Source organism: Chanos chanos, chromosome 16 (genome assembly GCF_902362185.1).
Source record: "Chanos chanos chromosome 16, fChaCha1.1, whole genome shotgun sequence".
Classification (NCBI taxonomy): Eukaryota; Metazoa; Chordata; class Actinopteri; order Gonorynchiformes; family Chanidae; genus Chanos; species Chanos chanos.
The window spans coordinates 8,247,817-8,264,247 of NC_044510.1; the positions used below are offsets into that span (position 1 = coordinate 8,247,817).

General features: G+C 41.3%; 3 protein-coding genes across 3 annotated transcripts; 2 read left to right on the top strand and 1 right to left on the bottom strand.

Moving 5' to 3' along the window:
- Positions 1–609: 609 nt before the first annotated feature.
- On the bottom strand, positions 610–1,842 carry nupr1b (nuclear protein 1b). The gene is made up of 3 exons (XM_030793652.1): positions 1,566–1,842; positions 1,165–1,303; positions 610–1,034 (listed from the first exon to the last, which is right to left on the bottom strand). Exons 1-2 carry the CDS (start codon positions 1,660–1,662, stop codon positions 1,176–1,178), a joined length of 225 nt encoding a protein of 74 aa, XP_030649512.1. The 5' UTR covers positions 1,663–1,842; the 3' UTR covers positions 610–1,034; positions 1,165–1,175.
- Positions 1,843–5,461: 3,619 nt separating this feature from the next.
- sgf29 (SAGA complex associated factor 29) lies at positions 5,462–9,921 on the top strand. The gene is made up of 10 exons (XM_030793642.1): positions 5,462–5,506; positions 5,978–6,057; positions 6,217–6,292; positions 6,400–6,472; positions 7,365–7,429; positions 7,548–7,677; positions 7,916–8,062; positions 8,412–8,447; positions 8,755–8,917; positions 9,446–9,921. The coding sequence occupies exons 2-10, from the start codon at positions 5,983–5,985 to the stop codon at positions 9,560–9,562; spliced, it is 882 nt and encodes a 293-aa protein (XP_030649502.1). The 5' UTR covers positions 5,462–5,506; positions 5,978–5,982; the 3' UTR covers positions 9,563–9,921.
- A 215-nt stretch (positions 9,922–10,136) lies between these two features.
- On the top strand, positions 10,137–15,830 carry nfatc2ip (nuclear factor of activated T cells 2 interacting protein). Its single transcript, XM_030793638.1, has 9 exons — positions 10,137–10,164; positions 11,464–11,583; positions 12,793–12,847; positions 13,344–13,461; positions 14,178–14,261; positions 14,357–14,630; positions 14,998–15,142; positions 15,263–15,375; positions 15,650–15,830. The coding sequence occupies exons 1-9, from the start codon at positions 10,153–10,155 to the stop codon at positions 15,809–15,811; spliced, it is 1,083 nt and encodes a 360-aa protein (XP_030649498.1). The 5' UTR covers positions 10,137–10,152; the 3' UTR covers positions 15,812–15,830.
- Positions 15,831–16,431: the final 601 nt, after the last annotated feature.

A 16,431-nucleotide genomic window follows, 5' to 3' on the forward strand; every position in this document is an offset into this window, starting at 1 on the left:
TCATGTTGAATAGTTTTTGGCTTTCGACCCAGGTTATATTGCTTGAGAGATCCATCTTCATTAAAAAATACTGTTCTGGTTTGTGTTTGGGCTGTGTTAATTCGTCAAAGAGATAGAATCAACTAAGGTGCTGCTCTCTGGGAATGGTTGGCCGAATCTGCATGCAGACACACACGCTGCTGTATCTGCCGTTAAGTTTTATACCACAGAGCACTCGTTCAGAATAAGGTATGAGTTAAAGTGAGCACAGTCCAAAAAAACAAAAAAAAAAGGTTCAAACCAAGAGTCACATCTTTAAGTCACCGTCAACCCTGATCTGGAAAGTCATTATTGTGCTTCATTTCCAGATAGTTTCAGGCATGTGAATGTGGAGTAATGTGTTGCAGAAGGAAAACATCTGCAATAGACAGAACATGTGAAGCCAACGTCCCCCTCCCCCCTCATTCCTCAAAGGTTTAGACTTCTTATTCCTCCTTTCATGGAAAAGACTTGTAAAAAAAAATGAGGGTCTTCCCTCTCAGGAAGAGTGCATGTTTATTGAATACAACCAAAACGAACATAAGTGTATGACTGAGCCAGTGTAAAGAGAGAGACACGGAGCTGCAAATGTATCATTAAAAACAAGTTTTAATTGTGTTCTTAAAAGCCATTCAGACACAAACATTTACTTAAGAAAATTTCCATTAAAAATTCGGAATTTCATTCTTAAAAAGAAAAGAAAAAGAAAACAGCCTTTCACCATCGCAACTCTAGCACCTAAGCAGGTGCGACCCATCAGTACAAGTGACTCGCGTATCACATGCACAAACTTAAACACAACTCAAGCGTGGCAGCTGCAGTTGTAGCGTCCGACAAACACAGCTTCCTCCATACAAAAAACACTGGGCCCCAAAGCGTCACTCCTAGTGCCATTCAATCATCCACCACCCTCTCAACCCATTTGGAGTTCACGTAACTGTTACTTCTGCCGTCTGTCCCAGATCCGTCGCCAAGGCGCCCATGGTCGGTAGCCAGTAATACCAGTCCAATTCCGTCTGAAAAAAAAAAAAAAATTAGAGCAATATCCTAGATGTTACATGCTCGTTCATGACATTTAAATACCCGAATGAAAACCGGCGATAAAGTATTCAAGTTGCATTGCTTTGTTGAGGCATCATTACAAACCTCCATGGCTTTCACTCCTTGGCCTTCTTCTCAGAGTTCTGAAGCTTCTCGACGATCTTCCTCTCGTGACCGCCTGGGTTGTGTCTGTTGGTGTTGCAGCTCGCCTCCTTCTTTGAGCGTCCTTTCCGACTTGCACACTCTACCATCAAACAAACACAAACGCACACACACACACACACACGTCCAAGTTAGTGTCATGCGCGAGTCACATTACAAAATGTAGCAGAGGATAAATTTGCTATAAAAACCAAAATGACGGAATTACGACCGATTATGGAAGTACGCATTGAACAACGGCAACAACCCACTTATTAAACATTTGTCGCTTCTTATGGAGTACTCACAAGAACCACCGAGTGTGTACCTACAAAAAGCCCGCAAGCTGTTTTTAATGGACTTGCCTGTGTAACGATCCGTCAAGTTGTAGTATTCATATTCATCATAATAACGATCCTCGAAAGTGGTAGGCTCAAGGTTTTTCACTTCGACGTGACTCATTATGAAACTTTGAAAGGGTTACAGCAAATCGCACAAATTTGACTTAATACAATCTGACTTGAGCGAATTCTTAAGCCCTAGCTGAAAGTAGTACTCTCTGGAGCAAATAACAAAACTCTGGAGTGAAACGTCGAAGTAACGGAATCAGTAAATCGCAAAAAGGTTTGTTTTCCTCCTCAGCGCGATGTTTACAGTGGTGCGCCCCTGCTCTTTTAAAGAGCTCTCGCTCCGCCCTCGCTGCACTTTTTTTCCCGCCTATGCTCCTGTAACCTCTCCCAAACTCAAAGTTGCATCAGATTTTTGTAAATGTTTAAGCCATACCCGCGGCCAGACAAGACATTCTTTAAGAATGATGTCCTTGTTTGTTTATCTTAATCCATCTTGCTTTGCAGTTCATAATCTGCTGACTTTACTACCTACTCCTTTTTTTTTCATTTTCTGTGCCTTAACCTACTCAAAAAGGTCTCCACCCTGTTTGTTCTTCTTTGAAATACTTAACTTTTCCCCTTTCTGTTTTGCTTGCTTTGTTGCCTCCCCTAGATTCCATCCATCCATCCATCCATCCATCCATTCATTCATTCATTCATTCATTCATTCATTCATTCATTTGTTTATGGGTTCAGTCATTCATCTCCTTTCTTTCTTTCTTTCTTTCTTTCTTTCTTTCTTTCTTTCTTTCTTTCTTTCTCACTTACTTACTACTGTACGTTACTGTAACATAGTGCTGTATTTTTTTTTCATTTGCTCATATGTAGGTATGCTCTACATAGGCCATATCTTTATTGCGGGTAGTTGGCTGAAATAGACTCCCTCCCTGTGGTATCAGATGGAGATTAGAGTAATTGAGTCAGTGTTTGTTTTCCTCTCTTATCTACACCTGACTCTGTAGTCACATTTCTCACGTCCTGTGGTGGTCTGTGACCCGCCCCAGTTTGATTTTACCCTCAGCAACAGGTCAGGGATCAGTTCTCGCACACCATTCCTCTTAGTTTAACCACAACATAAAAACTTTGTGACTGATCTCCAATCAGCTGCTTGGAATAGACTGTATCTTTGTAACCTACTAACCTGCTTTTCTTTTAAGCAAGCATGTTGTGCATTTCTTACATTTTCTTTCTCTATCAAAAGTCTACTTTTGTTTGAAACAAAAGGACAGTTTTAGCTTGATCAGCTTATGGGGCATGCAGTTCCTTCCCAGGGCAGGACATTAAAGTACTGGTTTCAACGTATCACTTAGTTTAGTTTACTCCATCTAGTTTGCACATTCTCACGTTCAATGCAGTTCAGTCAGTTGTGCGAGGGGTAAGGGTCTGAATGGAAAACAGATGACAGAAAATTGCGTTTTGCAGTCGATGAGTCAAGCGAGTACAGTTTTAACGAGCCACAGCATCACAAAGTCTTGATTTCATGTGTATCTCTCTGAAAATGTTCATCTCTGACTCTGCGGATATTTAAAGGGCCATGACGTCTCATACAAACATCGTATTTGTATTTTGTAACAAACCATAATGACTGTGTTATCCGCTCTCTGACTAAGGCTGTCAGAAACTTCCATATGCTACACGAAAGTCTGGAATATTCCACTGACTTCTCTCATGGACACGTGCCCTCATTGTTTATGGATACAGTTGCTAGGCGCATGCGCTATGTGAGGTGGAGGCAGTAGTTCCTTGACTTTTTTTTTCTGTCCAGACCAGCACTGGAACAAACTGTCCTGAATATTCTCTCTCTCCCCCCCCTTCCCTCTCTCTTTCTCTCTCTCTCTCTCTTTCTCTCTCTCACTCTGACAACTGTCTGTGCTTCTTTTTCTCCCTCAATATCTGTTTCAGTTCTCTACATGCGTTATTTCATCTTCTTCTTTCTCATTCATCTGACTATTCTTTCTGTTTTTACCTCCTCTGACATAACACGAGGGTCATGTGAGAAATCTAACGGCAAAGTAAATATTTGCGGTTCTTAAGCTGAGCCAGATCCATCATCCTGGACGCGCCCTATATTCAAATGTTTAGTTTTGTTTTGGTTTTGAAAACCATGCTTACCATTCGAAAAAAACAAACAAACCCCATAACACTTTCTCCCTGGACAGACAGCCTTGGAGGTGGTGTTTGAAAAACACAATAAAAATGAAACCATGTCAGCATGTCTCACATTTATGACTCTGATCTGACAAGGTTCGGTTGAAAATTAACTTTATATTATCAGTGCGTTTGCACCCTTTGGACTACCTCCCCATTTTTTTTTTTTTTTTTTTTACTAAAGAGTCAAGTTGAGATAAAAAAAAAAAAAAAAAGGTTTGTAAACATATTCATTTCCAGGACTCCCAGTCTGTTTTGGAGTTTGTTGACTGCATATTTGACATATGTCTGTCAACAGAATGAGAGAACGCTTTCGGTCGAAAGGGACAAAAATCGTACCCTAACATCAAATGAACATGTAACTGAAGATCTCAGTGAAAATCAAAGCCAACATTTTGAACAACGACCGTATCTGTTTTTCACATATTCTGCTCATGTCTCATGTCGATGGACTGGCGACCTGTCCGGGGTATTTCACTGCCTTTCGCCCAATGAGTGCTGGGATAGGCTCCAGCACCCTCCACGGCCCTAATTAGGATAAGCGGCGTAGAAAATGAATGAATGAATGAATGAATGCTCAAGTCTCTCTTTAAAATGAAGATTATTTTTATTCAGATTAATTCAGGAAAACAAAAACAAACACTATCTTTGCAGTTGTGTTTGAGTGAAATGAGGAAAATGTGTACGACTGAAATGATTAATCAGGATAAAAAAAAAACAACCTGAGATATAAATACAGAAATATAATATAGTAAATATAGGACTTAACTATGTTCTAATTTTCAATAATCTTGCATAGCATCACTGAGGCCATGATTAAACATTTGGTTAAAAATGTAACGTTAAACTGTCTCTCTGAGTGTGAAAGAGTGGTTCCTAGAAGGACACAGGTCTGCATTCTTTATTTTGATTGGCTAAAGTGTTTGTCTGTTCACTCTTGCATTAAAGCTCTCTGAAGCCACTTTGACTCCCCCATAGTGTTGTCTTAGTTAAGAGGCTGAAACATTCTCATTGTTATGAAGAGCTTCTTCTGCTAATGACCTCCATGACCACTTAGACAAGGGAAGGACGGACTCACCCTTTCTGAGCAACACTGAATGCCTCATAGCTTGGTCCTATATGTCGTATTCAGTGAATCAAATGCCCACTGAATAGTTGTGATGTGTATTAGATTAGGGAAAGCTCATATTCTTTATAGAAATCCTACTTTGGGTGGAGAGCTGATCAAATTCATCCCGAGGTCCTTGTTCTCTGGGTTATGACAGTATATCTGTCCAGCCGGTGCCATGGGACACAGTTGCACTGAATCTGAGTGCATTAGACTAAATTGTATCTGCATGTAAAACTTGCAAGTCAATTAATAGCTTCACATTTTCGGTGTGAAATTTAAGCAGCTATACACAAAAGCAACACACTTTAACATAAAGGCCATAAGAAATAATCAGTACTAATGAGAAACTCCCTCTGTGAACATTAAATATTTAAATAAAATTAAATATTTATATTGCAATGATTTAATTTATAATTGGGTTTGCATACTATACAGCAGACCGTATAATGTGTGTGACACGTGGTATACACGTTGTATGTAATGTAAAATATATATTGATTTACTTTCATTTACTAACGGAATTACTTGAGTCAAAATTGGCTCAGGAAGCGTTTCAAAAATATATACTGATACGACGCACGCAATTGTCCCTCGAAGGACCCTGTACAAGGCCTGTGCAGAAGGCTAAACAGCTAGCGTAAAAGAACTTCTGATAACGGTAGGCTGTACTGAATTAATACAAATATGTGAATACCTCTGCAAACCAATATGTGATAGATAAACCTTACCATTGATTGCAGGCTCAAAAATACATGTGCTCGTGAGAAATCTGTCATGTAAAAGAGGAAAAACCTCTGTCCAGGGTGCTAGCTGACCAAAGCGTCTATTAGCTTTCTGTCACTTAAGTGGAGAGATGTGTTAAACTATCTACTCAAAACACGAAGACATGAGCGTGGCACTCTGTTCTTCTTCTTCTTGTTTTTTTTTAAATATATATATCTCGCCTGTTTTGCATGTAGTTTCTCCTTGTAAGAAAAGCAGTGGCTCCGAAAACGAATGCTGTTTTGCTTTCAACGAAGTTAAAGAGCCAGCTTGCTTCGATCGTTTTGGGCTACATTAATCAAACATTAATTGTTACGGTAACTAAGCAAAGGATCAGTATCTCATCTCAGGACTCCTGTTTTCACAGACACAATGGCTTTGGTGTCAGCAGACACCAAAATCGCCGAGTTACTTACTGAACTCCATCAGCTTATTAAACAGACCCAGGTAAAGGAGCAGGTTTGCGTTTGTCTGTTGCTTCGTAAAATCAGTCCTCTTTGTTTTTGTTTTCATCAATATTATTTGTTTTATATTGATGTTTGATTGTATTTTAGATGTAATACATTGCTTACTTCTATCTTTTTTTTCTCTCTCACTTTTACGCAGGAGGAGCGTTCGCGCAGTGAACACAATCTTCTAAACATTCAGAAGACGCATGAAAGGATGCAGACAGAAAACAAGAGTCGGTCTCCTTTTCTCGCTGTTCTTCCTCCTGCTGTATTTCCCCTCCATCCCTGTACCTTTTCATAACTGCGTGTTTTGTCTTTCTTTGTTTCCTCTCCCCTCCAGCTTCTCCATACTATCGCACAAAGCTAAGAGGACTGTACACCACAGCCAAAGCAGATGCAGAGGCTGAATGCAGGTGCGTTAACTGTATCACGGTGTGTTTTAAAAATAATAATAATAAAATTTTATTTAGAGCCCAGTATCACTATTTATAGTCTCAAAGGGCTTTACATGTCATTAACAAAGTCAAATCAGAATTATACTATCCATAAGTTAGAGAAAATAGATAAGTTTTTAGTTTGGTTTTAAAGGTATGGAGAGAGTTTGCCTCCCTAATTTCTGTTGATAAACCATTCCAGAGGAAGGGAGAGCAGTAGGAAAAGGCCCTTCTTTTTAACTCTTGGTACAATAAATAGTCCAGAATCTCGAGAGCACAGGGTACGAGGGGGGGTTGCAGGGTGTTTTTTTACACTACAAAAACCACAAGTAGCAGTTATGCCACCCTGTTGGACATGGGTTCAGTGCAGATCTGACAGTGAACACAGGCTTTTGCTGTATCCCTGATTTTTGTTGCCCTGACTCTGTTGTTTAGGTGGTCATCAGGGCATTGGTTAGGTGAGTTAGACATGTACAACGCCGGGGGAAACTCCGACTAGTGGTTTCTAGTTCAGAAAAAAAAATTGACCCTATACCCACTCCTAAGATGAGGGGTCAGAAAAAAAAATTAGATTTGGACTCTGTCCCCTCCCTATCTACTCTCAACCAAAATGGTCATGAATTGTCTTATCAAACAGCGTCACCTAGTGGCAGATAAAAATCTCTGCCCTTGATTACCCAGACTGTATTATTTACTGATTTTTGGAGACATTTTCATCCGCTGCACAAGTGTCATCTGATATTGTGGTAACCATAGCACCGAGACGAACTCTCACCAAGAGTCTCTCACCTACCCCTGACGTAGTAGCATTCAGGTTAAGCTTTCTGCCTTTGGCGTCTTAAGGTTTTAAATTGTTCTCTTGTCTTTGCAGCATATTGCGTCACGCACTTGACAAGATCGCAGAGATCAAATCACTCCTAGAAGAGAGGCGTATCGGTGAGTTTCTAGAAGTCATATCGTGCGTGTGTGTATGTGTGTGTAAGTGTGTTTTCCATCTGACCTCTGACGATGTCTCTTTGACTCCCCCCCCCCCCCCCCCCCCCCCCCAAACCAGCGGCTAAGATGGCAGGTGTGTACAGTGACAGCGACCCCCCCAGGAAGACGATGCGCAGGGGCGTCCTAATGACACTCTTACAGCAGTCGGCCATGACGCTCCCTCTGTGGATCGGCAAACCGGGAGAGAGGTTCGTCTCCCCGCGGTGTCCTCCCGTCCCCTCTCCCGTTCGTTCACCTCCGTCGCCCGACATTCTCTTTTCGCCGACCTTTCTGTCTTTTTGTGTTCTCATCCATCCACCCACACGACTTTTTTTTTTTTTTTTTTTGTCTTTTACAATCTGCCTCGCACCTTAACCCAAGTAAATCTTTCTCTCTCCCTCTCTGCCTCTCTCTCTGTCTCTCTCTCTGTCTCTCTGTTTCTCACAGCCCCCCTCCTCTATGCGGGGCGATACCTGCCAGCAGTGATTATGTTGCTAAGCAGGGGGATAAGGTGGCAGCTCGGGTGAAAGCCGTGGACGGAGATGAACAGTGGATTCTGGCTGAGGTGGTCAGCTACAGTCACTCCACCAACAAGTAAGCATCTTCTCTCCTTCCCTTTGTCCGGTTACCATAGAGATAGTTCCTTAGCCACAGCCAATAAGATTTAACGCACCGCAAAGGAGAAGCGGTTAGCCAGTCGGATACACCTGTTAACTAAACAATCACTTATTGCGTCGGTACTAACGTGGTTATTATTGAATATATGTATTTTACCAAAACTTGTATTGAGAAAACTTTCTGAATGTTCGTAGATTTTTACTTACCGAAGATCCGCCGTCAAGTGAATTGTGCCTGTTTTTTGGATACGGCTATTCAAAATTACCATTGGACTAAATTACAGGCATTTTTTTTTTAAACATATTTCTCTTTTTGTTCTCTGAAGGTATGAGGTGGATGATATCGATGAAGAGGGAAAAGAGTAAGTGGAAATTTATTCCCAAAAGTTGTTTTTTTAATCTAGAATTACAAACCTCTTCTAATTTTTTTTCTTCTAAAAAATGCTAAACTTAAAGTTTTGCCATGCTCCTCTCCTCTCCTCTCCTCTCCTCTCCTCTCCTCTCCTCTCCTCTCCTCTCCTCTCTCCTCTCCTCTCCTCATTTTTCTTTCATCTGTTCTGTCTCTCTGTGCCTCTATTCAAACTCTCCTCACCACATTCCTCTCTTACTCTGGTCTTTACTTCATCCTCCTCCCCTCCCCCCCATCCTTCACTGCCTCCCTCCTCTCAGGAGACACACGTTGAGCAGAAGGAGAATAATTCCTCTCCCGCAGTGGAAAGCCAACCCAGAGACGGACCCAGAGGCCCTGTTCAGCAAAGACCAGCTAGTCCTAGCCCTCTACCCACAGACGACCTGCTTCTACAGGGCCCTCATCCACACGCCGCCGCACAGGGTGAGAAAAGGACACGAGAAAGAAAGAGAGAGAGAGCGCTAGGGAAAGGGGAGATAAAAAAAAAAAAAAGACACGGCGTAGAAGAGAATTATCACAGAGGCTCCAGCGATACAAAACATGCGGAAGAGGCGTGTAATTACAGGAAAATTTCGAGTGTGAGAGTAACACGAAATAGCAGAAAAAAAGTCTGTTACTTTATATAGTTCAAAGCCTGTTACGTTCAAACTGCAAAGAGAATTAGTGAGAGAGAGAGAGAGAGAGAGAAATGGAGGGAGGATCAGTAGAGAGGGAGAGGGAGAGAACAAGGCTGTTCTGCACAGAGGATTAGTAAGAATACTTTGCCGTCTCTCTTTGACCGTACGACCCGCCAGCCCCCCCCCTAAGCTTTTCGGCGTGGGGGGGGGGGGGGGGGGGGGGTGTTCTACACTCTCACGCTCGCAGGATGAAAGACGCAGGTGTTGAAATGAATGTAAAGCATTGCACTTGCTGTATCTGTTTAACCGGCCGAACAAACATGTGTTTCTCCAGCCCCAGGACGACTACTCGGTTCTGTTCGAAGACACGTCGTACGCCGACGGCTACTCTCCGCCCCTCAACGTCGCCCAGAGATACGTGGTCGCTTGCAAGGAAAACAAGAAGAAGTGAAAAGGAGATAGATAAAAGATTAAGGACCTGACTGAACTTATTAAAGAGCGGGCGTATGCCTAAGTTTGATTGCTGTATCTATCTGGGTTTTTTGGGGGGGTTTTTTGATGGACCTCTGGAAGGAACAGTAGCATTGTGAGAAGTGACGTGCCCACTTGTATTTGATTGGATGTTCTGTCTGTGATGTGTCTGACAGGAGAGTTTATTGTTTTTGGTCAGTGGTGTGGCGTTCTGTATATAGTGTCGGTACCTGTTTTATACTGCAGTTTTTTTGTATGACGCTCTTTTGTTTCAAGGTCAAAATAAGACCGATAGAGCATGGCATGTACAAAAATAAACACTTTTCATGATCTGGGCTATTTTGTGTTCACCTGAGTGTCTGTATGTCATATGTGATTAGTGGCAAAAAATGTAGAACTTCTTCCTTAAGATGAATATTGCTTGAACGTTTTACATCTATACTGATAGTAGTGTTTTAACGGTAATCTGTGTATTATCACGTAATCATACCGCCCGCTGGGCGGCGCTTTAATCACATAATGATGTAGTCTGCGCACCGAACGGGTTGACCGCGGAAGTCAAACGAAAACATGGCTGAAGTGGTAAGTCCAGAGATAAATCAGAATCACTATGTAGTTAAGTAATGTGGTAAAGTAATGATTAATAGATTTGTGACTCACATTATCCAAAATTTTCATACAAAGCGTCGTCAACAGAAGACGTCTCTGATCATCGTTATTTTCACGCATTAATTAAAAGACGTTTGCACGAGTTAGCTTAGCTGCTGCGGAGCTAAAACAGTTATAAAACGTTATGTGAAATGATCGTTTAATTTTCAGCTTCCGTCAGTCCGTCGGTCTAAATTAATGTAAGATTGCGTGTAAAATGTCAACGGAGTCCAGCAGAGCAAGGCTTCCCTAACCAGCCAAATCTGTAGAACCCCTTTCACGTGAAAGCGTGACTATTAAGATAGGAGTTGATTGTAATCCTGTTTGCATACCTTTGCATAACTCGGAAAATGCAGTAAACATCAGACAAAATGCGTTTGCAGTTTCTTGACATGAAAACCATCATGAAGCCAACCCCCTCCCCACTGATTTAAAAACACCGCTGTAAGGGAACTAGTTTTCCGTGGGCTTTGGGGTTTATGGAGTTCTTGGGCTTGTGTGGTTTGTCAGCATCGTATGTCAGCCGTCGCCAACAAACTAAAAAAGTTACTCATCATAAATGGCACTTTTGAAGTTTGTTATGTGTTAGCAATTGTTGTGAAACAGAGCTGTACAAGGCCAACGGTTACGTAGAAATATAAGGATACTAAGATTACAGTTTGGGAGATAAATTGAGGGATGCTGTGAAACCCATCTTTAGGGTTTCAATACAAATATCTGTCATTACTGTAGAATTCAAACAGTGCCGTCAATGAGGCGAGAGCCCATTACATACAAACACAGCGAAGTCGTAATATTCACTTTATAACACTTTATAGTGATAGTAGGACAAGTGCCGTTGGAATGGGTATCACCCACAGAATAAAGGAAATGAGTTCACCGTGACTGAAGAAAAAATAATGAGGAGAGGATTGCGTGTTTTGAAGTTTTGGCACTTCTACCGAGTTGTTGCCACTTTCTTTGTAACTGTGTTGTTGACAGCTTTGTGTTACGCTGAGATTTGTGGCTCATTGTGGACCTATTTCACCACAGCTCAATTAAGTAGACCGGCGCTAGCAGCTAAAAATAGGTCTAATAGCAATTTTGCCGCAGCTAAAGTTATGTCAGGAGAAAACTATTACGTATAGGCTTACAGACTTCTCCCGCGTTTGCACCTCCCTTCCCTTTTATGCTGAACATTGAAAATGCAAAGTGGAAATTAATATTTTTTATTATATACTTTTCTCACCATAGATATCTGACAGCGACAGTGATGGAGAGGTTTCCGTGACGAAAGTTCCAAGGCCTCCTCCCAAACGACGACGCATTATCGACCCTTCCGCCATCACAACAGTTCCAATCTACTCCAACAAGGTGAAACGTCCAGAGAATTTATACCGTAAATTCTCAAATAAAAACTGTGTCTCAAAAATGGCCGGGTTTCAGATTATAGCCGAGTGTGCCGCCTGTTTGGGCAAATAAAGGCCGGTTCCAAATACAGACCGGGTAAAAAAAAAAAAGGGAAAAAACCCATAAATTACAGAAAGGCTCAGGTGGCAAATTCAGCGTATTTCCACAGCATTATTTACGTCAGTACAACAACATACGGTAATAATGCTCACCCTGTGTAGTTTCACTTTTTAACGGAAATACCATACCAACAGTGTTCTAACTCACATGGATTGTGGTCGTTGTAGGGCTATGTGTGTTAATGGCCCATTATTAGTATCCAGGGACATTACTGCCAAAACTATCTTTCCTATCTCCTATGCGCTATTTCATTATTTCTCTGAGTTATTTCATATAACAGCACGTCTAACGGTACTTGGAAAAAGTCACGGAAGGGAAAAAATGTCTGATTTTAGATGGCGTAGGTACGGTAGGGACATGTCGGCCGGTGAGCTGGAAACCGAGGAACAAATCTTACATTTAATCCTGTTAGATGTACCTTAGCCTACAAATGGCCTAACGATATATCTGACATGCTCTTTATTTTTCCCAGTAATTAAAACGTTTGTTACCGTGATACATAATGTTATTATTTGAGAATTTGTGGAACAATGCATTTCTATATGATATCAAGGCTTGATTGTTTTGTGTGACTTTTTTCCATCAGATATCTCGTAGATATTACTATATGTTGTTTGTTTATTTGCCTGCTGTTACTATCAGCACCATATCATTATAATCTGACACAAACTGCCTGTAGTAGACCTAATATTTTTATTCTTTAAATACAGTACAGTATAGGCCATATTCGAGTGGTAGGTGTACCCGTAAATCCATGTAGAATAAATGATAAATTAAACATTGCTGGCATATTACAAAAAGGCACTACTAAAAAAGAACAAATCATAAATAATGGCCTGTCTCTAATAATATCCTGTCTCAAATAAAGGCCTGGGGTTTTTTTTGTAAGCTGAGGTAAATAAAGGCCCGGGCACTGCTTGAGAATTGACGGTAGTCTGCTTTTATTTGGCTTATATCCTTACAGCTTAGCTCTGTCAAACATGACAGGTTAACATCATCTCTGTGTTTCTTTTTATCAGTCATCTTTGTTTTTGTAATAATTTCTGTTTTCAGGTGAACAGCAGTTTAAACCTTAAGCCTACGATTTTCAAACAAACTGATGACGGCGGTAAGAACTGAGACCATTAGAATAAGCCTCAGTTGTTATTTTATTCACATTCTTAATTTCAAAGTAGTGTACGTTCCTACTTTTTAGATCAGGCCCCGTGATAAAACATTCAGATTGATAAAAGTCTTGATGTCCCTTGACCACACAGACAACAATGGAATACCTTTCCTTTTTCATTATCTTGTTTTGTTTCAGCATTGACTTGGCTTGATGTTTGATTGGCTTGATGTTTGTGTGGGTGTCAGTGATGAGGGGGTGGGGGATGTTCTAGAAAGTGGGTTTGGTGAAAACTCAGAGTTAGTTAACTCAGAGAGAGTAGTAAACCTCCTAATAGAAGAGCCCTATGGCTTCATTCTCCTAGCAAAACAAGGCCATGGGGCTCTTCTGTTAGGAGGTTTACCACTTCCTCTGAGTTAACTAACTCTGCATTCTTGGTAAACCCGCTTTCTGAAATCCCCCCTCTGCTCTTTTGCATGTGTGTGTGCATTAAATACAGTTACCGACGGCGATGGCGCCAGCCCATGGCCTTCATCTTCAGAGAATAATGAAAAACAGTTAAACAGCATTTGTCTTAGTGACTCCGAGGAGGAGGAGGTGGAGCTAGAGAAACAAAGGTCAGTGCCTGGTTTTCCAAAATCTCACCATCTTTCACACACACACACGCGCACGCGCACACATATGTGCACACACACACATGTACACACACACACGCCTTGTTGTGCTTGTTATAGATCAGCCCACAGAGTTTTGTTTGACACTTTTAACCTCCCAGTTCATTTCAGTGGTGCAGTGATGTTGGGAATAAACATCACAGTATAATGTTTGTCTATTTTTTTCAGTTTAATACATAATGCAGCACACATTGCTTTATGGCACAATTTGTTCATGCGCACTTTGTTTTGGATTTGGTTTAAAAACTCTCTTCATTTTTCCAGTGATGGTAGCACAGAAAATATGTGATTGTTTTACAATGCCATATGTTAAATTTGAAGGGGGGAGCCACTATGTCATTTTTCAAAAATTACAATTTAATTGTTCAGTGGCGCCATACATTTAGCCCTATGACGTGTCCCATTCTTATAAACACGATAGCAGTGTTCGTTTCACATATATTTAAATGGTTCTAAATGAAATAGCTGACTGAAAATTCCCCTTGTGGTGCTCTGACCTGATGTGATTCATTTCACGCCATTTCGTTCATTTCATAATATGATACTCGACAGTGATAGTTTCAGACCATTCTGTGTGTGTCATAATACTGATGCCCAGTACTTTCGTTTCACTGTACCATTCCACTGCCCCCCCCCCCCCCCCCCCCCCCTCTACACAGGAAAATTATACACTCCCCATCTCCGCCCCCGCCCCGCCGCAGCCCACCCGCCAAACGATCCAACCGAGCAAACAAAAAAATACGGTGAGGAAATCAAACGTAACGTCAAGATTTGAGATCTGAGCCGTTTAAATATTTACGGCTCACCTTCGCTCTTCTGTCACTCTCCATCCTTACAGTGAGGTCAACAGGAAGCTGGAGGCCATCGACTCAATGACATGCCCCTCTCCGGAAAAGCGGGACCCCGCCCCGGAACGCTACGACTCATCGTCTTCCGTCGCCCTCGACGACGAAGATGAGGAGGACGATGATGACGACGACGACGTCGTCGTAATCACCTCTGACAACAAAAGGAAAAGGAATGCACCCTGTCCAGAGGTCAACAAGACTTCCCGGGAAATTTCCTTAAAATTCCGCTGCAGGACAGACGTGTACAGGATTCCAGTGCTCACGGTAAGATCATGGATGTCGATAAACATTCCTACAGTGTGATATCAGTGTGTGTAACTAAATTAAAGCAGTGTTGGGGAAAGTCTTTGGGCAAGCGTAAAATCATTACTTTTAATTGTGGCTGCCTGTGAACTGTTGCCTATAGCAGGAAGCCTGTAAGTACGTTTGTGTATGAACATTTATAATAACTACAACCGACAGAAATGCCCAAAATGGGTTCATACTTGTTTTAAGTTGGTTTTAACGTCACAGGTCGAGGTGACTCTTCAAATGACCCTGCACAATGTTTAATAATTACAAATGAAATCATAGCCCATGTATCTCGAGAGAAGAATGGATATCGAGTAAGAGCTGTACTTTTTAATTACAGACAGCCCCATTGAGTGAGGCTGTGGATCAGTTGTCCATCAAACTAAACGTCCCGCCCACCCGCATTCTCTTGCTGAAGAAAGAGATGGAACTTCCTGTGCACGCCTCAGCCAACCAGCTGGACCTAGGCATCGCTGATATCATTGGTAAGAAGAAAGAAAGTCATGCTTGGTGGGATTCAGAAATGCTCTTCAGTTTTGTTCGTTGCTTATAAATGTTGAATGTCCTCTCGCTTTGTGTTTTCCTCGCATTACGCTTTCAATCAGACTGCGTCGTCATCGCGGAGGGCAAACAGGACGAGAGTGATCAGAGTGATGTCATCACCGTGCGACTGCAGAGCAAAGAGAAAGCATCGTCACAGGAATATTCCCTACGAAAAGTAAGTTACTTTCTTCAGTTAACAGACATTTTGATTATTTCTTTGTTTTACAACCAGAAACTGCTCCAGTTCTCTTAGCAAAAAGCATTTATGTCAGTGACTTTCGTTTAAACGCAACAGGCTGTAGTCTTGTTCAAGCTGCATTTAAATACCAAAGCCCTATTAGGAATCTTAACATTTGAATAAAATATGTATATCCTTCACTACTCCTAGTGATTCTCTCTTGTTTATTTGTTTGTGGTGACCCCATCAATCCCCGATTCTTCTCTCTCAGGACGCTCCACTGGGCTCGGTTCTCTCCAGTTACCTCTCCACTCTGACTGCCAGCGCTAAACAGAGAGTGTGCTTCCTTTTTGATGGGTCAAAGGTCACACATAACCAAACGCCCTCTGAGCTGGACATGGAGGACGGTGATGTCATCGAAGTTTGGGTCTAAAGGCATCAATAAATATGGATGAATTCATTTTAAAAACAATATGCTTTCACAGACAGTACATCAACTCAGTGGACCTAAGAGACATGCGTGATGCTATGTGTTTGTTGTTGATCGATACAGAATTATTTATGTAAATCAGAATTTATTTTATACTAAAAATACTTTTTTTGAATAAAATGATATGTTGCATAAAGATGCCTCTCTATGTGTGTGTGTGTGTGTGTGAGTGTGTGAGGTGGAGAAAATGGATAACTTGGCCAGGATAAGGATAAGACTGGAAAATGAAAGTCTTTTCACACGTTTGTAAACCCAATTCCAATTTATTTTTCTAAATCAGCAAACAGGAAGTTAATAGAAACTTCATGTCATTGTGATGCATTCTGTTCCATATACGCACACACACAACATCATTTGTTTGCTTCTTATACAAAAGATGGTCTGCAGAGAACTTCATTTATAATTGAGTTAAGGAACAATCCGGAAAGATGACAGTGTATACCTTACTACAAGTGAAATCTTTGGGAAATGTCAACTTATATGGAAACAGGGGTCAATTATTTCTGAAAAATATTCCCTACAAATCAACTAAATGGCCTTTTCTCATTCTGATGGCTTTAGTA